Source organism: Durio zibethinus, chromosome 27, assembly GCF_047325235.1.
Source record: "Durio zibethinus cultivar Kanyao isolate XHJ-2024 chromosome 27, ASM4732523v1, whole genome shotgun sequence".
In the NCBI taxonomy this organism is placed as follows: domain Eukaryota; kingdom Viridiplantae; phylum Streptophyta; class Magnoliopsida; order Malvales; family Malvaceae; genus Durio; species Durio zibethinus.
This window is the reverse complement of record NC_143188.1, coordinates 2,189,945-2,213,516: the sequence shown is the minus strand read 5'-3', so window position 1 is coordinate 2,213,516 and position 23,572 is coordinate 2,189,945. Positions and strand designations below refer to the sequence as shown.

The following is a 23,572-nucleotide window of genomic DNA, read 5'->3' as shown; positions in this document are numbered from 1 at the left end:
TTCATGGAGGAATCAAGCACACCTTCGCCCTGAAACAAATCTCAAGAAAGTTTAGTGCTTATAACACAAGAAATAATGGAAGAAACATAACATCAAAACTTGGTGTGTGGCTTCTAAGGACAAAAGCATCATGAATTGTCTTTTACATCATGCAATTTGGCATGTAACCACCAGCTCAGCTATTAATGGAACGTAACTTCATTGCAACAATTGGGTATAATCTCTACTCGATTGTGAAACATGATAATACGATCTTCAAGCCACTTTCATATATAATGAAATAACATGTTAAGACTGTGTGATCCTTCAAGTCGGGAAAGAAAGATCATTATCTGGGGCAAATGTAACTCATTATCTTGATGAGAACAGGTTGCAAGTGATAAAAAAGTATTCAGAAAGCAAAGTGGAACAGATGCTAATATTTTGACGTTTGTCAAAGAGGAGTACTGTTCAGGCTGTACTGCACTTAATATTTTGCTGACAATTCTATCAATCAATCAGCTTATATTGGAACCTTAATGAGCAGGTTGATTAATCATGTGTAGTTCTATTATTCTCTTTTAGTTTGTTCTTTGAATCAATGACAGAGATGAAAATTTTTTGAGGGTCTAATCAGTGATTTGAAGCCATGGTTTTTGAGGTCTAATCAGTGATTGGAAGCCATATACCATCTTCAGGATGAGATCTAACAAACTTATCCACAAAACTGGAGTTACTGAAAGAAAGACGCATGACAATACTCGAGTTTGAAGCTTTGACAATAATAAACACTTACTAGGTTTAAGCAATTTCTGATTAAAAAAAAAAACCAAAGGAATTTTGTGGTGGAGAAAAGAGAACCATAATGGACTTTGAAATAATAGGAAAAATTATGCAAGTGGTCCTAAATATTTCATTTTTGCCATCCAATTTGCCAGTTTTTAGGTCAAGTCCTAAAAGAAAAGGTGTTTTCTTCTGGTGCTTGATCCAATCAAATGTAATCTGAGCTATGAGAGCTATAAGATACTGCTCATAAAAAAGGGGGACACACTTGATGCTTAAGATTATGCAATCATTTTGATTTTGACTGCAGATTGATTGAGATACAACTGTTCTCTACTATGGGTCTCATGCTTAGCCCTCTGCAACTTTTTTCTTCTCTTTCTCAAAATTCTCCTTGTTCATTGCTCTATATTGCAAAAGTAAAGCAAAAACAGCAAAACTTCTGGTATTTATGAAGATCTTTCACCTTGAAAGAGTGCTTCTTTTCCGTTGCCTTTTCAACCTTTTTCTTCCCAACTTAGAAATGGAAGTTAAAATCTAAGACCCACCATCCAACACACATTTTCTCTTTTTTATCCCAAAGCTTGTTTTTCATGCAGGCTCATTGAAAACAGCAAATAATAGCATTGGAACCCCAACAGCTGGAAAGGTTTCAAGGCAATGCATATCATCTCATGAATATTCTGGCTCCACCTGCGATCCTAGGAAGCTCTTGATTGCCTGAAAAAGAAAAGATAGTTTCACAATTATGTTTAATTGAGTACTGAAACATTCAATGAGCTAAAAGTATATGTTAGATCACTTAGATCATTATCTTTAATTCATTCTGCTGCTTGTTCCGTATAATTCAAGTGCTGAGATTTGAATTTCAGACTTGTTAGATGTTATAAAAAATGGTTGCACGAATTAGCCGAACAAAGCTTGAGGTTCACTACACTAAGTAATATTAAAGGTGAAGAAATATGATAAAACAATATTACAGTATTAAAACAACAGTGCCAACACCTGAGCTGCATCTCTCTCTGTGGACTACAAGTAGTATTTATTTAGTATATACATAAAAGTAGTACAAATTGCTCACAAAATGTCATTTGGTCCTGTTTCCTACACAAAAACTCCTTTGGATCAGTGACATAACCGGTCAAAGCTGATGCAGCTGCTGTGTATGGGGAAGCAAGATACATCTGCCCTTCTTTATGCCCCATCCGACCATGGAAGTTTCTATTTGCTGTTGAGACACACACCTGCAATTAGGTTGATCTCATAAAAATTATTGCATTAATAAGAACAAACAAAATCGTGTAAATGATTGCTACTGTCCTTCCAAGTTCAGGTTTTTTTTTTTCCTTTATATTTAAAATAAGTAATTTACAAGCTACAAGACAGAGAGACTCAATTCCTTTTTGGTTAATCATCAGAGAATCGTAAAGGAGGTGGGTTTTTCTTTTTTTTTTTTTTTGGGTTTGTTTCGTGAGAAAAGAAAAAAAATGGAGAGAACGTCAAACACGACATTGCCAGAGAACTGTGAGAAATGTTCTGGGTTGTGTTCTTGAAAACTCTGCAGCAGCCACTTAATGCAGAAAACATTACCATTGGAAGCCATTGTCTGCTTATTTGGACTCCAGTGCTAATCTGCAACAATCCTAGAGAGCTTAGATCAAGTTTCCGAATGCAGAAAAGAAAAAGATAATGTCAAGTACTTTCTACAGTAGTGCTTTTCCTGCCATCTTTAACTTCCTCGAGCCCTCAAATGATTCAGACATTTAAGAATTACTGAACATTAGTTACATCATTCTTTTACAATTGTAGGACCATTCCATTACGACCCTTTTGTTCTTTTTGATCATTTTCATTAGCTACAGTTCAAGTTTGTAAGTAGGTTTCTACTCTGCCGTAACTTAGCTCGTTTGGATATCATAGCACATCCGGTCCGATGAATCCAGGTTAAGAGTGGAATGACAGTCGGACTGCCTTTTGGGACAATCGAGTATCTTTGATGCAGCAGTCACCATCATATCCATTCTCATTGCCACCGCTAATGATAATTCTAATGATCCCGAAATTCTTATTACGACAGTTGCTGGCGCAAGCATCCTTCACCATGCTACGGAATAACAATTTTATTATTGAAGCTTAAGAAAGAGATGTTCCAAATTTAGCATTTCTTGCATGAACACACCAAAAATGAAATAAGAAGATACAAAACAAAATCTTACAGAATTAGCACAAAAGTACTCAACAGTAAAGCTCCATTTTCTTTCTCCATTTTTTTTCTTTTCAGCCTCCAGATACTCGTGTGGGCAAGTTACTCAAGTTTCTACTGCAAAAACTCCCTTGGATCAGTGACATAACCGGTCAAAGCTGATGCTGCTGCTGTATATGGGGAAGCAAGATATATCTGGCCTTCCTTGTGCCCCATCCGGCCAGGGAAGTTCCGGTTTGTAGTCGAGACACAGACCTGCCAGGGTGATTTCAAGAGCAAATAAAAGTATAAATGGTTGCCATTTTCATGAGATATATCTATAAATTCTATTCAAGATCCAAAAGGGTAAACTATAGGCAACAAATTATATGCTCTTGAAGGTATCCTGCCGGGAAAAGAAAATTAATTACCTTCGGTTCATTCATACGTGCATAAGTGTCTTTAGGGCCACCCAAACAAGCACCACAGCTAGGGCTTGCAGGTGTATCACAGCCAGCTTCTTCAAATATCTGGAAGCACGTCTTCCCACCAGATCCTGGCACAGGAAGGGTATAAATGTCTATCCAAACCTGCAAATTTTACCAAATCAATAGGCACATTCTTTTATCGCTACCTTCTTTCTTCCTGAATTCTAATTGCAAACTGATTGACATTTTAAAATTAATGATACAGAATCACACCTTTTGCGTAGCAGGGACAAGGAATGTAGGAACTTTGACCTTCTTTCCCTGCAGTTCAAGAAATTAAAATTTTTGAGATTAAGAAAACCACTTAATATTAATTATAGTAAATAAAATATGCAATAATGTCGAAGCTCTTCCTCTCTCTCATCTTAGTTCTTTCCTTACCCACAGGATTATCAGTCTCAACTTATTCCAGCATGTAAAACAAAAAGGATGAGAAATGGGACTAAATGACTCTTACTGAAGCTAGAAAGACTTTAGCAGCAGCAAGAAAATCTTCTGTTTTTCCACCGGTACAAGATCCAATATATACTCTGTCAATTTTAACATCTTTGCATTCTCTTGCCAAAGCACGATTATCAGGAGAATGTGGCTGCAAAGTAGACTTAACAAATTACTCCAGTATACAGACAAAGATACATGAAAAAAGAGGCCAGTGGGTGGAGGCGGATATCAGAAAAAAGAGCCCATCACTTGATTTAATAGAAACACCCACCTTAGCTACCAAGGGCTCCAATTTTGAGATATCAAATATGTACTCAGAAAGAAAACTGAAAGCCAGACAATGTAAATGTGTAAGTACTCATCTTAATGCACTTTCAAGCATGAAATTACACAACAAACATCAACAGAACAATGAAAGAACCTTGAAAAGGCACAAAACCATGAAAGAACTCGACTAAACTCAAAATTAGACCCACTTATCCAAAAAAATAATAATAATAAAAGAAACAACATAAAACCAAAATCCCATTTCCATCTGAAATACCATAATATATGGGTATAAATCTTAGTGACACATACTAGGATTTACAAAACTAATTTTATTTACACAATCATTTTATTCTAATCAGCTGTAAATTGTCATATGAGAGAACGATAGCTCAAAGACCTTAATAATAAGAACTTGTTATCTTGATTAACCATTTAATCGTAAAAATCTACCTTGCTTGTGCATCACTGTATACTGGTTCATATGGCACAGATGTTTTATCCTGCTCAAAGCAAAAGATATAACCCATAAGCTACTGCTAGGCGGAAAAGCAGCAATAGACATTCAAAGAAAACAACTTTGTGCTAGAGTAGACGTTAAGCCAAGCAGTGAATTGCGACCAAACGCACTCGATTTTTGCACTCACCTCAAGGTACTTAAATGTAGTACTATCAGCGGGAACAACACCATTCTTTCCACCAGCTTCGACAACCATATTGCATAAGGTCATCCGTTCTTCCATCTACCAAATACAAGTAATCAGAAAAAATTAAATCTTCCTAATTTCTTCCATTGAGAAAAAAAATTAACTAAGAAGATTTTTGAAGGACTTAATTTTACATCAGTTATGGATCATTTGAAGTTCACTTACATTTAAACTTTCCACAACTGTTCCAACAAACTCCATTGATTTATATGTTGCACCAGCTACAGATATTTCACCAATGATCTGCAAAATGGCAACCATTTTAAGACAAAACAGAACAAAAAGCTACACTCATTCTATGACCTATCAATATAACATGAACAAGTGTAATATCCCAACAAGAACACAGTTATGACTTCATGCTTATCAAAATGGAACAATTGCCTGAAAATATATGCTTTTACCTGCAAAATCAAATCCTTTGCAAGCAAATAATGAGGCATTTCACCATCCATCACAAATCTCAAAGTCTGTGGCACCTGCAATTAACATGCAACAAAACCACATATAGGTATTATACCACCTAATCAATTGTAAGTACAAGTCTTCAACTCATACAAACCATCAATATCCATTCGTAAAAGAAAAAGCCAAGATGGTCATCAGATCATACTATATGCTGAGAGCAACAAACATGAAGGAGAAAACCACCCATCAAAGCACTAAAACTTTGCCAAAAATCCTTCAATGACTTTGGGTAACAGAGTTGGATCGCCTTAAACCCTCTTATTTGGTGAAAAGTCAATAATTCTATGGGGAAGCATAATGCTAAGGAGCAGACAAGGTAGCCAAATACAATGTCTGACTGACACAAGTGTCCGCCATCCAGAATTAATGCAGAATCAAGTCTTCCATAAAAGCCCAATAAGTCTAGCCATGCAAAAGCCCAAATTAACGAATAAGATGCTCCAGTCCAACTCATCCGAATAAGCAAGGCCCAAATCCAATCTCCGCAAGGCCAATTCTAGAAAAATACATGATACATAGAAAGGAATAAATGACCCAAAGTTCCAGTCCCACTTTGGGGCCTTGGATGCCCTTAGATACAAACTAGATTGCTGGAATTAAGGTTTGACCATTAATGGGGTTCCAGCCACTTTACTCTTTTATAATTTGTGTCATTAATAATTCCTAGCATTATAAGTATGTTTGTAACATTATAATTGTGTTCCTACTAGCATATTGATTGTGTTTGTGCTGATTGTGTTTGTCTTTTGACTTTGCTTTTCCTATTCTTGGAGTGATGTTCCAAGTTCATCTATAAATACCCCATATGTAATGAAATTTCAACAGATTGCATTTTGAGAAAATTAAACATTGTGTTTGTCCTTAAGTTCTGTATATCTTAGTTATATTTTCCCTTAGAGTGGTGAACTTCTCAAGCTCTTATCTTTAGGGTGGTGATTTCGGTATCTGTAGAGTGTGAGTTATACTTTCCTATTTCTTTGGGGTGGTGAAATTCTGCATACTCAGGGGAGTGAGAGTATCCTTTTTCTTGTGAGTGTTGTGAGTGTGATTACACTTCAAATTCACTTGATTTTCAATCCGGTATCACTAACTAATTAGCAAAAGACATAAAAAAAATGATATTAAGGAAAGCAAACATTTACTAAGTTACAATACTAGTATGAAACCAAATGAAAATCAAAGAATGCACAAAACAAGATAGAGACACATTTAATCAAGTGAAAAAACATTATTAACAAACCTTGAGCAGAAGCTTCCCAGTGCCTAATACAAAGCCTGCATCTGTATTTCCAATTCCTGTAGCAAATTGACCGAATGCTCCAGCAGTACAGGTGTGAGAATCTGTCCCTAACAAAACCTGAAGGCAGTGATAAAGAACTTAAAAGCAGTTCAAAAACATAGGGCATAAGTTGTATTTTTACAATTCAACAAAATTCTGGTGAAGAATTGATACCTCTCCAGGCCTGCAGTGACCTTCTTGGGCAAGTGCAACATGGCATACACCTTTATAATCAAGGTTTGCCTGCAATGTTATGAATTAGAATTCAGTTTACGTCAATAAACAGAGAATATACCCAAAGTTCCTCAGAATAGTAGACATAATTATGAATTACAAGACAAATAGTGTCATACCTTGAAATTACTAAGATCTTTAATATCATAAAAATACTTGATATTTTGCTCAGTGCAAAAATCCCTCAAAATATCCACGTTACGATTTGCACGTTCATCACTTGTGAATATATAATGATCAGGTATAATAACAATCTGTTCACGGTCCCAAACCTTCAATACCAAAATGATGACACATGGTTAACGAATTCAGCAACTGTGAGTAGAGAGCGGTAAACACACCTAAACACTCACACAGACTCTATTCTACCAATATAATATAATACTTAAGTTACCAAGCTAAAGGAAATTTGAAGTATTTTATCTGAAAACGAAATAAGTAAGAGAAACCAACAAAATCAGTTTCCAATCTTGAAGAATATCCAATTGACAAGAATCTTACAGCAGTTACATAGCTACTGCTACTTCATCAAATCACAAAGTTCGATTTTGAGTTTTTTGTAAACACAAAAAACTAATTAAAGTCTAAAATACATCAACAAGACCAAGAGCTCAATTATGCACAAAGCTAACCTAAGAGAAAAAAAAGTAGGATAGTAGCTGAAAGGAATACCTTTGCATTTTCACCAAATTCTTTCTTGAAGATACCAATGGAACCAGGACCACAAACATCATGTGTCATCAATATATCAACATTAACCCAAACATTATCACCTGGGCGCAACTGTGGTTTCTCAGAGGCTCTTGCAAGAATCTTCTCTGTCATTGTCATTCCAGTCTTCACCTGCAAAATAAAAGACAATAAAGAAGAGACCATCAATGAAAGTCAATTAAACAATCAATAAAAATGAAATCAATGAGAATAAAGAAGGAACTAACAGAGCCAGTGGTGGCTGGTTTACGCTCTGATTGCTGGGGTGCCATGACTGAGACGATTTTCTTGGAAACCTGTTTCTTGAATTTGTGAATGGCAAATTGAGATGTCGAAGGAAAAGCAGAAAAGCCCAAATCTTTCTGGCCAACCAACAAAAATGGGTTTTTGCTTATTAGTCAAAATAATTAACAAGAAGCAAAATCTAGAACTTGGGTAATCGAAAACACCTACCTTGTTGCTGATGAACGAAGAAGCTGGGGAAGAAAAGACCAAAGAGGATGCCATAAGATTCAGCTCTTCTAATTAATCACCACAGAAATGTAAAAGGAGGACAGGGCTGTTGATTTTCTGTACTCCTGAGAACACAAAAAAAAAAATAGGAGGCGGCGCAGCGCAGAGAGAAATGGATGAGCACGAGCGTAGGAGGTACCGGCAACGAGCGCGTGGTAGTGTCGTGTGGTCATTAGTTAATTTAGTAAAATGGGCCCCACTTTGATTTTTTTTGTTCCTTCGGGCAAAACCAAAGCTTCAAAAAATTATAACAATCAACGACTACAGAGACACAGTCAAAGACAGCCTCTAAAGTGAAATTGTGTTCTGTACTTCTATTTGGCAAATGTTAAATTTAAGGGACAGGAAATTTCGATCTGCCTGCCTTTCTTTGGGCTGAGTGTAGGGCTAAGTTGGATTCTATAGCCCTCTTCTACCCGAAATCAAAAACCCTTCAACTCTCCCGCCCTGGGCTTCACCCTATCTCAATCCACCTACTTAAAAGCTCCCGACTTTCAAAACCCAGGAAAAAAAAAACCCATCTTTCTCAATCCAACTCCAGCGTTTCTTCATCTCCGAATTAAGGTACAATCTTCTTTTTCTCCTTTTAATTGTTGTTACAAGTCTAAGTTTTGTAGCTGGACATGTGCAAAATTGTTGATTACTTTCTTTGCTGAGATGATTGGTTTTAGTTGGGAAATTTGTCTATAATTTGTGGCTTGTTCTCAATTTTGTGGATTAAAAATTGGTTTTTAAAACAATCCCATTTCAAAATGTGGATTTAATGGGTGGTTGTCTATTTGGTGTCTCATTGCCACTGAATCATGGTCATGAAATAATTCTGGTTCTCTCTGTTATTGCTTGGAGTAAATTTTGTCCTTTTTTCGTGTGTGTTTGAGCCCTGTGGATTTGGCATAGGAATCTCTCTCTCTTTGAATGATGAATTTGAACCAATTCTTGGATAATTAGGATTGCCTTTGGTTTAGCTTTGCAAGTAAGGGCAAATGATGAAGCCCCGTAGAGTTTGTTTTTAGCATTTCTCATTTATTTTACAAGCTTTCATTCATGATTATGAATTTCCTTTTCAGAATCCCTTGCCTAGTCCGCCTGGCTTACTGAGAAGTGAAAATAGGTCCATTCGTCCGATGAATTATTGCTTCCACCATTTTGTAAGCCAAGTGGTTTCCTCCTGTTGATTATTGCACATATTGTAGCCATTTCTTGTGCCGAAGAGAAATTAAAGATGCATGTTTTAAACATTTGAACTTTTCTTTTTGTTTCATGGTTCTTGGTTGATAGACAATCCAATCATTTGAGCCGTTAAATTATTAAAGCTCTTAATTTATTTGGAAGTTGGTGCTATATTTGAACAGCTTTCTTTGTTTACTGTTCAAGAGAGCCCTGCAACAGTAAAACCAATCTTCAGTGTTAGATTTGCCTTTTTGGAATCTGATGGATTTACATATTGTGGAAGCAAATGTTGCTCTAGAGGATAAATATTTTGCTTTTGACAATCTGAAACTCAGGAAGTTGCATTTCCCCCACACCTGTGGTATTGTGATGGATACAAACGTCAGTGGTGATTCTTCTCCAACTACCTAAATGGGGAAAAGTTGCATGTGGAGGGATGCAACCTGGTTTTGATGACAATCACAGATGCAACTTTCCTTGAAGACGTGGTCATGAATGCTTGTTAAAAGAAACATGCTGAATATGATGCAAGATTCAATTTCTATCTCACAATATCTATGCATTGTTGCTCTTGTGGTCCTGGTCTGGACCTACACCCTTAGCTCAACCCTCAAAGAAAACTCCCTCTAGCTTCTTGATGTAAGCCATCTTGGTACAGGTTTCTTAATTCTCCTATAAACTGAAGAACTGCTCTCCCTCAACCTTCTTTTGCACCATGTCCTCAATGTTTCTTTTTTTACCCATGGTTTGTATGTTTTGGCTCCCATCTACCAAACCAAGACAAGGTCCATTAGCTCCGATTCCATTTGGGCACTTGCTTCATCTTTTCTTACATGACCATTCTGGTTCTACAGTAAGAGCTCCAGGGGCTCATAAGAATCCAAACCTGACTAGTTGTATCCCCTTAAATGCTTCTATTATGTATGGCTTCAGTTTCCATAGCATCTCGACTAGCATCAAGGGCACACGTTTTTGCTATTCTCCTTACAAGTCTTACTCTTTGCACCACTTGTTACCTACTGTATCAAGAAATACTCTTTCTGTTTGCACCCCAGAAAAAGCTTGGGTGGATAGCTGGAATGATTAGCATAAGTTCAGCAATTGCAGGTCAAAACAAGTTAACAATAAAAGAAACCGTGAGATTGGAATCAGAACTCAAGAATAATACGGAAAGATCAAAAACAGTGAGTCCAAATATACAGCAAAATATAGGAAGAAGTCAATTTCTGCCTCATAAGCACTGAACAGAGACCGCACTGTTCCATTCTCTCCACTGTGGTTACTTGTCCAGGGTTTCAGCTATTCTATTCTTGTTTCTTAAGGGATTGTGAAGAGGGCGTAGCTTCACCTGTTGGCTGGCTTACACTAGCTTTGGCATCAGCAAGAAAATTTGGATCTGGCTCATGCTTATCAGTAGGTTCCTTCATTGCCATATAAATGTAGAATGCAATAATTATATTGACCGATATTACAGCAACGAACCCACTCACCAGTGTCATAGCATGGGGAGATAAACTTGTTGAACCTGTTCCAAACAAATGATGCTTCTTTGTTCAGTCAACTTGATTATTCTCTAGCACAACCTGATGCTATTGCAGCGATCATAAGCACTAATATTAGAAGAAGTGGCATTCAACTACTTTATTGATGTTGTATATTGACTTGCTAAAACAATATTGGAGCTATTTGTTTGGTTCACTACATCAACCGAACAGAAAATTACAAGATATTAGCATTTTAATTTTGCACTTGTGTGCATCTACATTATTCAATTCAACTAAGAGCTCCAAGTTTCAAAACCAGTAGGGTTCATTGTTTCATTTATATACCCACCAATAAATAAGCACTGATAAGCATATTAGGGTTAACATGGAGCGTCAAAACCAGTAGTGTTCATGTTAATGTTTTCACCATTTTACAAGTAGCCTTGATTTATACTACAGAAGTTAACAGTACCAACATATGAGTAGATAACAATCTGCTAAATTTGATGAAAGCACCCAAAATTTCCAATAAAAAGAAAAGAAGAGAGATTGAAGCAACATAACAAAGTATAATTCAGTAACAACAGCATATAACAAAAATCTAACAATTCTTTTCTACATTAAAACAAAAGAAAAAAATCATCCTTGAGACATTCAACTAAAAGTGCTTAATGGGTCTTACCAGGAAGTAACTTATGGTTAAAACCATACAAAATTGCAAGAGGAGCTATCCACATGAACATTGATGCAATAAAGAACTTTTTAATAACTCCAGCAGCCATATTTAATCCACCACAATCTACAAAGTAAAACAGATCAAATGAATTGAATAAAAATATAAAGCTAATCACTTTATCATTGATACTAAGAAATTGGAAAATACCCAGAATGAAATGAAATTCATCCAATATATGGGTTGCCATGAAAGCATGGATAAATCTACTGGGAAATAAGCAATACTCAAAAGCAGGAAAAGATCCAAAAAAAAACCTATTGAAATCAATCAGAATATAAGCAAAAATTATGTCATATTAAAAAGAAATAGGAAAAAACCTTGAAAGGGAAGATCTTCTTTGCTTTTGGGTTTTTTTCTTCTTCGTTCTTAGTTATGATTTTGCTGGTTTGTGTGGAGAGGAGAAGAACAGAAGAAGAGGACGAGTTAACTCAGTTTTTCTTTAATTTTTTATTGTCAATTGGGCTCACTACAACTGCCCCAAGAGAAAACTTGGGCCAGCAAACAGCCTCTAGTTCTTTGTAATACATTAATTAAATAAAAAATATTATAACTCGTGCGCGGCAGGATTCGAACCTCCACGGGCAGAGCCCACATGATTCCTAGTCATGCCCGATAACCACTCCGGCACGCTTAGTTGGTTGTTTCTGCCTCCTAAATAAAGGGAACAACTTGAACCGAGTTGGAAATTAATTTTCTGCTACCGGTTTGTTTTTGTGGTTTATGTGGATGTCTGTTGGTGGGCTGTTAATCCTCTCAGCTTCAGTTCAGTCTCCTTGTTGCTCAGACAAGTAAGTAGGAACCATTTTAGTTGCACCTTTAATCTTTGAAATTGTAAATGCCTTTCATATGTTTCAAAGTTCTGTCTTTTTTTTTTTATATATGTTTGTCTGATTCAAGCAAGCAAATAGGTAAATGAATAACCAACATGTTGTTGCTCGACAGTTTCACTTGGAATTCTTCTTCTATGTTTTGCATTAAAAATCCTTTCTTCTTAATGGGTACTCTTCAAAATCATTCCTTTTTGAGTTTTTCACTGAAAATCCTGCTTGGCATTTATTATGTATAATAAATGTAGTTCTTATTTATTTTCAAGTTTTAAGCCTGAAATTCAAACTGGGTATTCAACAAGTTTTATCTTTCATCAAATTTGTTGTTCAAAGTCTTAAGCTTGATATAACCTTTCTTTTACTTTTTGTCTCTCCTTTTGTTTTAGGCTGTGTATTGTAGCTTGCTGATGACCTGTTTGATGTTTTGCAGGGTGAGAGAGTCCTTGAACTGTATGATTTCATTGCTGAAGTGAACAATTAATAAGATGGCTTCCACACTATTTAGAACTATCCAAATCCATCCGTTTTTACTCTACCCAACTGCATTATTTAGAACAAGGAATGTTGTTCTTTACTGCACACAGAAAAGTACTCAAACTCAAACAGCTACACAAGAAAAGCAGCAGCCTTCCAAAGTCAAAGTTTCACAATATACTCAGAGCAAAACACTTGATAAGATCACAAGAGACTACGAGGCAATTATTGGAATAGAGACACATGTCCAGCTTTCAACTCTCACCAAGGCTTTTTGTAGCTGTCCTTACAATTATGGATCCCAACCAAATACCAGTATCTGCCCCATTTGCATGGGATTGCCTGGTGCCTTGCCAGTTTTAAACTCAAAAGTGATTGAATTTGCGGTAAAATTAGGTCTTGCACTTAACTGCAAGCTATCTCTAAACTCAAAGTTTGATAGAAAGCAGTACTTCTATCCAGACCTACCAAAGGGTTACCAAATATCTCAGTTTGATATCCCAATTGCAACTGGTGGTTACATTGACTTGGATCTTCCTCTTGAGTTTGGTGGTTGTCATAGGAAGTTTGGTATTACCAGGGTTCACATGGAGGAGGATGCAGGGAAGCTGGTTCATTCTGGAAATGGGGATTATTCACAGGAAATTATTTCTCTAACATTGAAGTATAGTTATTTTTCTGAATATAAATACAACCATATAGTATATTATATTTTTTCTTCTGAAAATGAAATTAGTTTCTTTTGCTAACAGCATTTCAATTACTCTTGCAGCATTCCAGTCATTAGTTTTGCGGGTTAACTCAAGTTCATTAACATGCTAATTCTATCATGTAGTAATGCATGTGTAGTGGTATCCCATTTTTTGGCACTTTAATAGAAAATAATTATGCAATTTCTTTATTCTTTCCTTTTTGCCCCCTTCACCAATTAGGAGGCAGGTTTACTGTCTCTGTCTTCCGCTTATTGGCACTGTTGGTTGTATTTTGCAGGTTGATCTAAATAGAGCAGGAGTGCCCTTGCTTGAGATTGTTTCTGAACCTGATATGAGAACTGGAATCGAAGCTGCTGAATATGCAGCAGAGTTACAGAGGGTGGTTCGATACTTAGGAGTTAGTAATGGAAATATGCAAGAAGGTTCACTTCGCTGTGATGTAAATGTATCAATTCGACCAGTTGGACAATTGGAGTTTGGAACAAAGGTAAATAATTGCTTAAAATATTGTGTGCCTATAGGAGTGGGATCTATGGTTTATCATATGTTGTCTAACAATGATTTAATGACCTGCAGTTAGGAAATTTAATAATTCAAAATTAAAATGTCAACTACCCACAAGTAAGTAGAATGAACTACAAACTGGGTGATGTAATTGTAAAGTGGTCATTGTCAGGTAATATAAGTTAGTGTTGTAAAATTTTTTGGTGGTTAGCTATCATTGGTCTTTATGGTTGTGAGAAGGCTTAATGATTATTGTGATTATTCTGAAACAGCTAAAATAAGCTGAATATGCATATTGAAATAGTCGGATATGATTCAAGCCTTGTTAAAAGTTCAATGGACTTTACAGTAGAATTGTTGAGAACAAACAACAAAAGCAAGTATTTCAAAGGGAAAGTTGTCCCTCTTTTTTGCTTTTTGTTTGTTTCTAATTACTTGAAAGGAAGTCTTGTTTTTCCTTAAACTTTAGACTGTAGCAAGATTAAACTAGAATGATCATGCGGTGACTGGCATTATAGGAAGCCTTGATGCCACAATCCAAAATGTTCAGAGCCAAATGCACCATTCCAGGAGGAGTGATGGAAGATTGGCATTGCTGACTTTGCTTCCCCTTTTTCTGGCTGTCTCTTAATGAGCTAAGATCATAAATGCTAAGCCTTAATACCTTTTTGCTATTGTGGCCCTGTTCTGAGATATATGCATTTTTCTATCACATTTGCTCACAAGCATGGAGTTAGTAAAATTTTCAGCATCTGACACAGATAATCTTATATTGCATGTGCAGGTTGAAATAAAAAATTTGAACTCATTTTCTTCAATTAACAGGGCCATTGATTTTGAGATATCAAGGCAGGCACTTCTCCATAGTCAAGGCCAAGGTGATCAAATTGTACAGGAAACTCGTCTATGGGAAGAAGGCGCTCAGGTTGTAGATGCATCTTAATATCAATTTAGTGCCAGTGTAAGATATATGGTTGAGCTGTCACTTCATTGTTACTTATGTACTCCATAAACTTTTGTTCCTTTCTGTAGAAAACAGTAACAATGAGGAAAAAGGAAGGACTTTCTGATTATCGATATTTCCCTGAACCAGACCTCCCTGAAGTTATTCTCACTCAGGAATATGTTGATAGCATTCACAATTCTTTGCCAGAACTTCCAGAAATGAAGCGTCATAGGTATGAGAAGATGGGCCTGAGCATGCAGGATGTTCTTTTCCTGGCAAATGACATGAATGTAAGTCCTCAAAGTACTATCCATCATCATCCAGTTAAGCATTAGTCTGTTGATTCAGGAATTCAAAATGCTAATGGCAACATCTAAAGAAACAAAAAGGAGAACTTGTATTAAAATCACTTTGAGTTGTTGGATTAAACAGAAACATAAAAGCTTTAAGTTTAATCTATTGTAGCTTCTTGCTCTTTAAATGATTCTTATTGTTATCCTTATATGATTAAGTGCTACTGTTCCTGTCTTCTCATCTCCTGAACAATTTAACAACATGAGCCCAATATCCTAATTTTATGATGATTTTTGAATGCATCACTTTATGCCATCAAACCCCTGGTTTTGCTTAGGTTTTATCTTTCTTTTCCCCTTTTTCTGTAAGTAGTGTGGCAATCCTTTAGACTGTCTCTTGTTGAATTTTCTTTAACTTTTTACTTCAAATCCTTGCATTTCTTCTTAATTTATCCTGTTTGGGATCAACTAAAAATTATCTAAGTTGGGTTTTCTTCTTCAAATAATTAATGTCGTAGGTTGCAGAATATTTTGATGCAACTATTTCAAGTGGTGCTGACATAAAGCTGGCTGCCAATTGGATTATGGGCGATATTGCTGCCTTTATGAAAAATGAAAAGCTGTCCATTAAAGAGATCAAACTTGCACCACAAGAGCTAGCAGAGCTGATAGCTTTCATTAAAGGTGGGACTATCAGTGGAAAGATTGGGAAAGAGGTAAAGGTTTACTTCTGTTACTGGGTGAAACAGCTCAAAATTTTTAGTCTGACAGCTGCTGTTCAATTTGCAGATATTAGGAGAGACATTTTTATATTTTTACAAGATAGCTTTAGGGTATATATTTTGGAAGTGATACTGTCTTGTGTACAAATGAGTGAGAAATAAATGCTTCAATTTTATTTTGGTACAAAGGAGGCCACAGCCTAGGGGAGGGAAAGGGGTTGCCTGCCAGTGGTGGAATTCGAATCCCAGACCTGCTGAATGCCACCTCTTAAGAGTGATTGCATGAACCAACTGAACTAAACTTTGGACTCAAAATGCTTCAACTTATTTCTACTTATAAACTCCTTATTCTTTGGAAGTGTTATTGTTCTATTATTTTTGACAATTTCTCCTAAAATGTTGCAGATATTGTTTGAGCTGCTAGCCAAAGGTGGAACCGTCAAGGGACTCATAGAAGAGAAGGACCTTGTTCAGGTAAGTTTGCTACTTTGCCTATTAAGCTCCTTTAAACATAAATATATATATGTCTCTTAAGATTAACCCAGAAGTGAGGTTCTAGTTGTAAGTCCTGAAAACTTTGAACTTGGAAGGATAGTTTAGAAATTTGAGCAGGAGTGTACCCATGATTGGTGTGAACAAAGCAAAACTTTTTGGTGAATGACGTAACTTTAGATTACCAGCTTATGTGCTAAACTGCAGCTTTAAATCTTTGACCTTGGCTTGAGCTTGACTGTCGAAGTTTTCTCATTCCTCAATAGATTGGTAAAGTTGGAGTCACATTAAGTAATATAAAGAGGAAGATATCATATTCACCCAAATTCAAATAAGCTGATATGTAATTTCTTCAATTGTGATTGAAATAATGGTTAATAGAGATTTCAGAAGATAACTTCCAACCTTTGCAGATAGTAGATCCTGTTGAGATTGGGAAAATGGTAGATAAAGTGCTTTCAGAGAATCCAAAGCAGCTAGAACAATATCGCCGTGGGAAAACTAAGCTACAAGGGTTTTTTGCTGGGCAGGTACATTAAATTTACAAGAAAATTACACTCCGTTTGCTTGTATGAAGTTATTGGTGCCTTGTATTCTTCCTCTGAAAATAGTTATCATATGCAGGTAATGAAACTATCAAAAGGCAAAGCAAACCCTGGCACATTGAACAAAATCCTGTTGGAGAAATTAAATGCCAAAAGCTGAAAGTTTTATGGTAGGTGCCTGTGAATTGATCCTTTTAAAAAAATAATGATAATGAATTGTGAATACAGATGCATGTGCATGTACACATTTTTGCTTTTCGACGAAATTTTCTTGACAGCTTTTGTTTCTTATCTCTCCTTTCTTCAGCCTGATAATGGATTAAGTTTGGCTAATGGGATGTGAGTTTGTGATGCTCCACTGATAAAATTTTCACATCTTAGCTGCCATACAACTTCTGCTTGTGAATATAGGACGAAGATGGAAGTCTTGAGTCATTTGCTGAGTTTTCAATTCTCAGCTCATATAATACTTGGCACCATTCTGTGGACTAAATAAAACTATCCTCTCTCTTTCGACAATTTTTCTTTGTGATTAAGGATTATATATACCAATTAAAATGAACGAATGGCATGCAGAGACTGACAGATTTCTCTTGTATTTTTTACTGATATTTATTAGCAGATAAGAGGAGTTATTTGCTAGTAAGATGAGTTCTAAATATAATCTTGTATTTTAAGCAACTTACTTTTGCCAAGCTTGAGTTTTGTGCAATTTCAAAACTCGAGCTCAACAAAATTTCATTTTTCATACATGAACTCAGCTCATAATTTATTTAACTCCAATTCGATCCGAAAAGTTAGATTTTATTTTTGAATTAAGTATTAAAATACTTGAATTTAGTTTGATTTATTACTTGAGTAGCTGTTATTCAGCAAATTGAGTTCAAATAATTCTCTATTCCAAATACCTCTGCTTGTATCCTATTACCAATAATTATGCCATTGGATTGGTTATGCTTCCTAAAATGGGATTAGTAAAATGTTTCAGGAAATATAATGAAACCCTACCCTGATCCAGCCTGATCATTTTGTTTTGGAATTGATGAAAACAACATTCCTCGCTCTGTCAACAGTTTCTTTTGTTCGTTAGCAAAGATTTTGCTGGCATTGACCAGGTCTTACGCATTCACTAAATTTAGCACACAAAAATAGCTCAAAGCCATCAATCTCTAACTTGCGAATCACAAAATTAAAGCTGACTATTGGTTAATATGGTTAACTCCCCCATAAGCTCATAACGAAGATGACAGCCTCATATTACATGCTATTGTTTTTACCTCAATCCCAAGCCTCTCTTTCTTGGTGGTGGTCGTGGTGGTAGTGGTGGTTTGTTTTTTTTTTTTTTTATGCTTTTTGCTGCTGGCTGTGGCCATTGATGGTGACTCCACCGGCACGAAAAGTGATGGTGGTAGCTGACCCGACTCCCCACTCAGCGGCAGCCCTCCAATATGCTCTTTCCCATGCATTGCTAGAACAAGATGAGCTGATTCTTTTTCATATTGAAAACCCCAATTCATGGAAAAACACATTCTCTACTTTCCTAAGGAGACCAAGTTTTCCTTCTGCTGCCACAGCTCCTAATTCCGTCCTTGAAGGAGCTTCAACTGATATAGATTTTCTTGACCAAATGAAACGTGCATGTGAAATTGCTCAGCCTAACATCCCTGTACGTATAGAAAAAACTGACATGGATGGCAAGGATAAGGCTACTGTAATCCTTTCTAAGAGCAAAGCTCTAGGAATTGATCTCATTATCATTGGGCAAAGGCGGAGTCTCTCTTCAGCATTACTTGGGTGAGTTTCTTAACCTTCTCCTCTACTTCTTTTCCCATGCATCAATGGTAAATATGATTAAAGTTTTTTAGTTAATCTCACTTCCAATCCAAATCGACCCGTAATCAAAAGTTTTCGATATATGAATATGCATATTTATGTTGATTCTTAGCTTCCTAAATTTCCTATAACTGTTGGGAACGTTTAGATATAGGCTGCCTAGCGGGCCAATGAGAGGACCAAAACTGATAGACACAGCAGATTATTTGATTGACAACAGCCCATGCACCTGTGTTGGAGTGCAGAAAAAGGGACAAAATGGTGGCTATGTCCTCAACTCGAAGACCCATAAAAATTTCTGGCTTTTGGCATAATTTGCACTTACATTTAATCAAGTACCATTCGATCGGTCATAGCTTTTGATTATCACCAGATCTCGCTATATCTTACAAATTTGTCATTTGTTTGCTAACTTTTCAATTCAATCCCTTCTTTTCCTTCTCTGTAGTGATTAAAAATGTTCCGTATGTATGTTTTTCTTCAGTTTTGAAGTACATACAAATTGTAAATATTTGGAATTTGGAAAGGACTTGCTCTTTGCAGCCATATTCAGAAAAAGTGAGATACAGCTGAAATCATCACCTTTTTTTTTTTTTTTTTTTCAAGCTTTAAACCTTCGGATTAAAATGGACAATGTATGATAAGTTGAATGCAGATCTCCATGTCATGAAGATTTGGATCATTCATCAATAGAACATTTTTTAAACTATATTCTTTTCTCATAAAAAAGAAAAATATAAAACCGATATATTACATGGATAATGATCTAGTTTGTATAACAAAAACTACATCACTTCAAAGTTCATAATGCATTGGTTGCCGTAATGCGATTCCCACCAGGGGAACTACATTGTCGAGAAATTGAGCACGGTTAAGACCATCTTCTACAGCTTTGCGAGCACCCTCTGATTTGCCAGCCATGCCGGCCATCATGGCTGCAGTAACTGTCCTCTGCAACTTAAAAGTATGGTGATACGCTTTGAAACAACATAAAGTACAGCACAAGAGAACAAGACGAATCCCACCATGAATATCACCCTGTCCAGAAAAAACACAGCATCAGCATTCAGCAGTGACATCCCCTAATAGTCAGTCCTAGAAAATAAAGAACAACCTGACCCTGCATTGTGGACAGTAGATTCCTGGTTCGAATCAACAATGAGTATTCACTTTCAGTCCATAGTTTATGTTCATCTGAAATCTGAACCAAATTTTAGAGGATTCATCTTCGAAACTTGTTCTTGAATGCTTCAAGGGTCTTGTTGACTTTATCTTGAATGCAAAATCCGCTTCAAAGGTTAGGCAGACTTGTTCTTGAATTCTTCAAAGGTCGTTGAGACTTGTTCTTGAATGCTTCAAGGGTTTTGTTGACTTGATCTTGAACAAACGGATTTGGTCTCTTTCCTTTAGAGGGAATAAGATCGAAGAGCAATATTTTGATAATTCTTGGAACCCAAATGCTTTGTTCTTCGAGTTTTTCTTCTTTTAAGAAGTGTGAATTGTGTATTATGACCAGGGAGGCACTGTATTTATAGTCCCAGCCTGCATTGTGGACAGTAGATTCCTAGTTAGAATCAACAATGAGAATTCACTTGCAATCCATGGTTTATGTTCGTCTGAAATCTGAACCGAATTTGCCAAACCAAACCAAAACAGAAGACTCCTCTCAGTTTCAAGCAGAACATGCTCCCACAAATGAAACCTCATAGACAGACAGGGCACTGACACTTGGATAGGATCATTCAGCAAAGGAACTCCACACCATTTTCAGCAAGTTAACAAGAAGACCTACCGGAGGTCATGTAAATGTAAAGCAACAAAACCAAAATGAGAAAACCCATAAATTAGAACCACATTGTAAGACTATTGATGATAAATACGAGGAAACAGAAGAAGAAAAAAAAAAAAACCATTTTACTCGCCAGAGTTGAACATTTACATGCAATTGGAACACTAACAACAAGCTTTGCTAAATTGCCACCAAACCCTGTAATTATAAAAATAAAACCATTACTAAAGGTTTCAATCTCTTTTAAAGAACCAAAAACCCAAAAGCAAATAACCAAAAATTTCACATCATTGCTTTTAAAAATAAAAAATAAAAAATTTCCATTCAAGATAGAACAAAAAAAAGGGTGTTAAATTTACCTGTGGCATTGACTTGTCCAAGCTTCAAGCAAAGCTTTAGCAGACTGGATATCTTCATCGGTAGGATCGGGAAGATCAAGATTAAAATATATTAAATGGATAGCATGGGTTTTTTTTTTAATTTATTAATAGGTTTATTTTTTTTTACCAAATTTATCAAATTAAAAAAAAAAGCGAAAGATAAAATAATCAAATAGGATGAGATGTGAACATTTTTATTTACCTTATTTTTTCACAAACTTTATTTAATAAAAAATTAAAATTAAAATCTAAAAAAAAAAAAAGGTGAAAAGTGAAACAAAAATGAGTTGGTAGAGTTTAAAATATTATAAAATTTTATTGAGTTTAAAATATTAATTTTTTAAATTAAAATATTAAATAATAATTTTATTAATATAATATATATAATATAAAATTAAATTAATAATATATATGTATATATATCAAAATGTATTAGGATAGAGTACTTTAAATAAGTTTTCAATCTAATCTAACTTCTTTTAAAAAACTCGATACCTCTCAACTCGATCTCAATTTATTAAAAAAAAAAAATTAAAGAGTTAAAAATATCTTTAAACTATAATTTAATAATTATTTAAATTTTTAATAATTTATTACAATTAATTAAGCCTTTAATGTTTATTTTGACTTAATTGAACTTTTCAATAAACAAAATCTAGACAAGCTTTAATCAATCAACTCTTAATTTTTAATCAATTGAACTTTTAGATAGTATATGATATCATTTTCTAAATCACCACGATAATCTAATCACCATGATGATAAGATCACCGATATGATTTGATCACTCGTGACTTTAAATTATTATATTTGATACAATATTCTAAATTACTAATATTTTTAAAATCATTGTGTTTAATATTTTATGAAAAAATAAATCATATGATACAAAATATCTCCAAAATAACCTTGCAAAAAAAGCAAAATATTTAATACTTATTGAATAAATAATTTATAAAATAGTTTAACATTATTTTATAGAAAACTAAAAATATAAATTAATTTTGATAAAAAAATTTCTAAAAAAATTATTTAAAAAAATTATTTTTTTAGTCAATATAAATTTATAAATTAGAGCATTTTTTTATAGAATAAGTGATTAAAAAAACCAACTTGTTAAAATTTTTGGTGTCCAACTTTTTTGGATAATATTAACTATATATTTTGTGAGAGAAATTAGTTAGAAAATAATATTGAAAATTATTTTCTCATAGTGATAAAATTTTTTCCATATTTTAAGTTGAAAATCATAAAACTTCCCAAAGCAAAGATCTTATTCCCTCATTTATTTAAGATCATTGCCAAGTAAGATTTTTAATTACTATAAAACAAGATGATATAATTACTAAGTGTAAATCATTATGAATTTTAAATAAAACACCTCATAGCAAACACTCTTTTAGAGGAATCTTAAAGAGAAAAAGTTAGAGAAAACAAAGTAAAAAAAAGAAAAAAATTTATTTTATTTAACTTTCACATAAATTAATTGCATCATGTGGCAAATTTTAATTTATTTTATTGATGTCATGTAGAATTTTATCTTAATTTGTAAAAACAAAATTAATGGTGTTAATTTTTTTATCCAAATAAAAGTTTAATTGAAGTAAATACTTATTTTAGGAATTGATTGATTGCAATAAAAAATAAGAGTTTGGATGATGTTGCAAGTTAAAAATTTTTTGTTTTGTGATCCTATTAATCTTTTTTTTTTTTTTGCAAATTTACCAAATTAAAAAAAAAAAAGCAAAAGGTAAAAAAAAAATCAAATGGGGTGACATGTGGACACCTTCGTTGACCCTTTTTTTTTTTTATAAAATTTATCTAATAAAAGAATAAAAATCTAAATATAAAAAAAAATAAAAAAAGTGAAAAAAGAAAAAAACGAAACAAAAATGAGCTCATAGAGTTTAAATATTAAATAATTTCATTGAGTTTAATTAATTTTTTAAAATTAAGATATTAAATAATAATTTTATTAATGTAATATATAAATATAAAATTAAATTAATAATAAAAAATATTTTATATATATCTTGAAATGCATTGAGATAAAATACCGTAAACACACTTTCTATTTTATCAAGTTTTTTTTTTTAAAAAAAAACTTTATCCCTCTTAATTCGATCCAAATTAAAAAAAAAAAGTTAACGGGTCAAAAATACCCATGAACTATAATTCAATAATCATTTAAATTTTTAATATTTTATTATAATAAATCAAGTCCTTAATCATCTATTTTGACTCAATTAAATCTTTAATGGACAAAACCTAGTTACTTGATAAGTTTTAACCAATCAACCCTTAAACTATAGTCAATTGAAGTTTTAGAAGAATTTTAGAGATGAAAAGGTAAAGAAAAAAAAGAAAAAGAAAAAAATATTTTATTTAATTTTCACATATATTAAATGTATTATAGGAAATTTTAATATGTTTTATTGATATCACATGTAATTTTATCTTAATGTTATTTTTTTTATCCCAATAAGAGTTTAATTGGATGCAAATAAATGTTTAAAAGGCTAATTGAATGTAATAAAAAATAGGAGTTTGAATAATTTTTAATTATAGTTTGAGGGTTCTTTTATACCCTTTAGATTATCTGATTAAAAAAT

General features: G+C 34.2%; 5 protein-coding genes, 1 long non-coding RNA gene and 1 pseudogene across 11 annotated transcripts; 3 read left to right on the top strand and 4 right to left on the bottom strand.

Annotated features, from left to right (window-relative positions):
- Positions 1 to 857: 857 nt before the first annotated feature.
- Positions 858 to 3,083, bottom strand: LOC149510832 (uncharacterized). 2 transcript variants are annotated; one of them, XM_089756592.1, is made up of 4 exons: positions 2,979 to 3,083; positions 2,273 to 2,394; positions 1,844 to 2,006; positions 858 to 1,482 (listed from the first exon to the last, which is right to left on the bottom strand). In XM_089756592.1, the coding sequence occupies exons 2-4, from the start codon at positions 2,363 to 2,365 to the stop codon at positions 1,430 to 1,432; spliced, it is 309 nt and encodes a 102-aa protein (XP_089612718.1). In that variant the 5' UTR covers positions 2,366 to 2,394; positions 2,979 to 3,083; the 3' UTR covers positions 858 to 1,429. The 2 variants fall into 2 exon arrangements, with proteins under 2 accessions (XP_089612718.1, XP_089612717.1); XM_089756591.1 differs by lacking the exon at positions 2,979 to 3,083 and adding an exon at positions 2,661 to 2,798.
- On the bottom strand, positions 2,865 to 8,127 carry LOC111280182 (3-isopropylmalate dehydratase large subunit, chloroplastic-like). The gene is made up of 15 exons (XM_022867372.2): positions 7,993 to 8,127; positions 7,767 to 7,901; positions 7,501 to 7,671; positions 6,948 to 7,100; positions 6,769 to 6,837; positions 6,556 to 6,672; positions 5,252 to 5,326; positions 5,013 to 5,090; positions 4,788 to 4,883; positions 4,594 to 4,643; positions 4,145 to 4,199; positions 3,890 to 4,021; positions 3,646 to 3,693; positions 3,376 to 3,534; positions 2,865 to 3,220 (listed from the first exon to the last, which is right to left on the bottom strand). Exons 1-15 carry the CDS (start codon positions 8,044 to 8,046, stop codon positions 3,080 to 3,082), a joined length of 1,533 nt encoding a protein of 510 aa, XP_022723107.1. The 5' UTR covers positions 8,047 to 8,127; the 3' UTR covers positions 2,865 to 3,079.
- A 139-nt stretch (positions 8,128 to 8,266) lies between these two features.
- On the top strand, positions 8,267 to 10,296 carry LOC111280183 (phosphatidylinositol N-acetylglucosaminyltransferase subunit C pseudogene; annotated as a pseudogene). The gene is made up of 2 exons (XR_016334641.1): positions 8,267 to 8,616; positions 9,120 to 10,296. The product of XR_016334641.1 is annotated as a phosphatidylinositol N-acetylglucosaminyltransferase subunit C pseudogene (transcript).
- Positions 10,297 to 10,364: 68 nt separating this feature from the next.
- LOC111280184 (uncharacterized) lies at positions 10,365 to 11,924 on the bottom strand. The gene is made up of 3 exons (XM_022867373.2): positions 11,760 to 11,924; positions 11,389 to 11,505; positions 10,365 to 10,747 (listed from the first exon to the last, which is right to left on the bottom strand). Exons 2-3 carry the CDS (start codon positions 11,486 to 11,488, stop codon positions 10,527 to 10,529), a joined length of 321 nt encoding a protein of 106 aa, XP_022723108.2. The 5' UTR covers positions 11,489 to 11,505; positions 11,760 to 11,924; the 3' UTR covers positions 10,365 to 10,526.
- A 190-nt stretch (positions 11,925 to 12,114) lies between these two features.
- LOC111280181 (glutamyl-tRNA(Gln) amidotransferase subunit B, chloroplastic/mitochondrial-like) lies at positions 12,115 to 17,604 on the top strand. Its single transcript, XM_089756590.1, has 10 exons — positions 12,115 to 12,230; positions 12,700 to 13,385; positions 13,735 to 13,943; positions 14,745 to 14,885; positions 14,993 to 15,196; positions 15,718 to 15,915; positions 16,327 to 16,395; positions 16,827 to 16,943; positions 17,038 to 17,128; positions 17,266 to 17,604. The coding sequence occupies exons 2-9, from the start codon at positions 12,755 to 12,757 to the stop codon at positions 17,116 to 17,118; spliced, it is 1,650 nt and encodes a 549-aa protein (XP_089612716.1). The 5' UTR covers positions 12,115 to 12,230; positions 12,700 to 12,754; the 3' UTR covers positions 17,119 to 17,128; positions 17,266 to 17,604.
- A 143-nt stretch (positions 17,605 to 17,747) lies between these two features.
- On the top strand, positions 17,748 to 19,393 carry LOC111279881 (uncharacterized). Its single transcript, XM_022866944.2, has 2 exons — positions 17,748 to 18,752; positions 18,940 to 19,393. Exons 1-2 carry the CDS (start codon positions 18,334 to 18,336, stop codon positions 19,103 to 19,105), a joined length of 585 nt encoding a protein of 194 aa, XP_022722679.2. The 5' UTR covers positions 17,748 to 18,333; the 3' UTR covers positions 19,106 to 19,393.
- Positions 19,394 to 19,482: 89 nt separating this feature from the next.
- On the bottom strand, positions 19,483 to 21,039 carry LOC149510831 (uncharacterized). 4 transcript variants are annotated; one of them, XR_016334806.1, is made up of 4 exons: positions 20,940 to 21,039; positions 20,702 to 20,778; positions 19,906 to 20,579; positions 19,483 to 19,829 (listed from the first exon to the last, which is right to left on the bottom strand). It is a non-coding gene; the product is annotated as an uncharacterized LOC149510831 (long non-coding RNA). The 4 variants fall into 4 exon arrangements; XR_016334807.1 differs by having other exon boundaries at positions 20,710 to 20,778; XR_016334809.1 differs by having other exon boundaries at positions 20,731 to 20,778; positions 20,940 to 21,011.
- Between the last annotated feature and the right edge of the window lie 2,533 nt (positions 21,040 to 23,572).

Coding starts and splice junctions, on each gene's coding strand:
- LOC111279881 (XM_022866944.2), top strand. CDS start 18,334: ATGGTGACTCCACCGGCACGAAAAGTGATGGTGGTAGCTGACCCGACT. Junction 18,753..18,939: donor CTCTCTTCAGCATTACTTGG/GTGAGTTTCTTA, acceptor GGGAACGTTTAG/ATATAGGCTGCCTAGCGGGC.
- LOC111280181 (XM_089756590.1), top strand. CDS start 12,755: ATGGCTTCCACACTATTTAGAACTATCCAAATCCATCCGTTTTTACTC. Junction 13,386..13,734: donor AAATGGGGATTATTCACAGG/AAATTATTTCTC, acceptor GTATTTTGCAGG/TTGATCTAAATAGAGCAGGA. Junction 15,916..16,326: donor GTGGAAAGATTGGGAAAGAG/GTAAAGGTTTAC, acceptor AAAATGTTGCAG/ATATTGTTTGAGCTGCTAGC.
- LOC149510832 (XM_089756592.1), bottom strand. CDS start 2,365: ATGGCTTCCAATGGTAATGTTTTCTGCATTAAGTGGCTGCTGCAGAGT. Junction 2,007..2,272: donor TCTCACAGTTCTCTGGCAAT/GTCGTGTTTGAC, acceptor ACCTAATTGCAG/GTGTGTGTCTCAACAGCAAA. Junction 1,483..1,843: donor ACAGGACCAAATGACATTTT/GTGAGCAATTTG, acceptor TTTCTTTTTCAG/GCAATCAAGAGCTTCCTAGG.
- LOC111280182 (XM_022867372.2), bottom strand. CDS start 8,046: ATGGCATCCTCTTTGGTCTTTTCTTCCCCAGCTTCTTCGTTCATCAGC. Junction 6,673..6,768: donor GTCACTGCAGGCCTGGAGAG/GTATCAATTCTT, acceptor CACTGCCTTCAG/GTTTTGTTAGGGACAGATTC. Junction 4,200..4,593: donor TACAGTGATGCACAAGCAAG/GTAGATTTTTAC, acceptor TCTGGCTTTCAG/TTTTCTTTCTGAGTACATAT.
- LOC111280184 (XM_022867373.2), bottom strand. CDS start 11,488: ATGGCTGCTGGAGTTATTAAAAAGTTCTTTATTGCATCAATGTTCATG. Junction 10,748..11,388: donor TAACCATAAGTTACTTCCTG/GTAAGACCCATT, acceptor TGTTTGGAACAG/GTTCAACAAGTTTATCTCCC.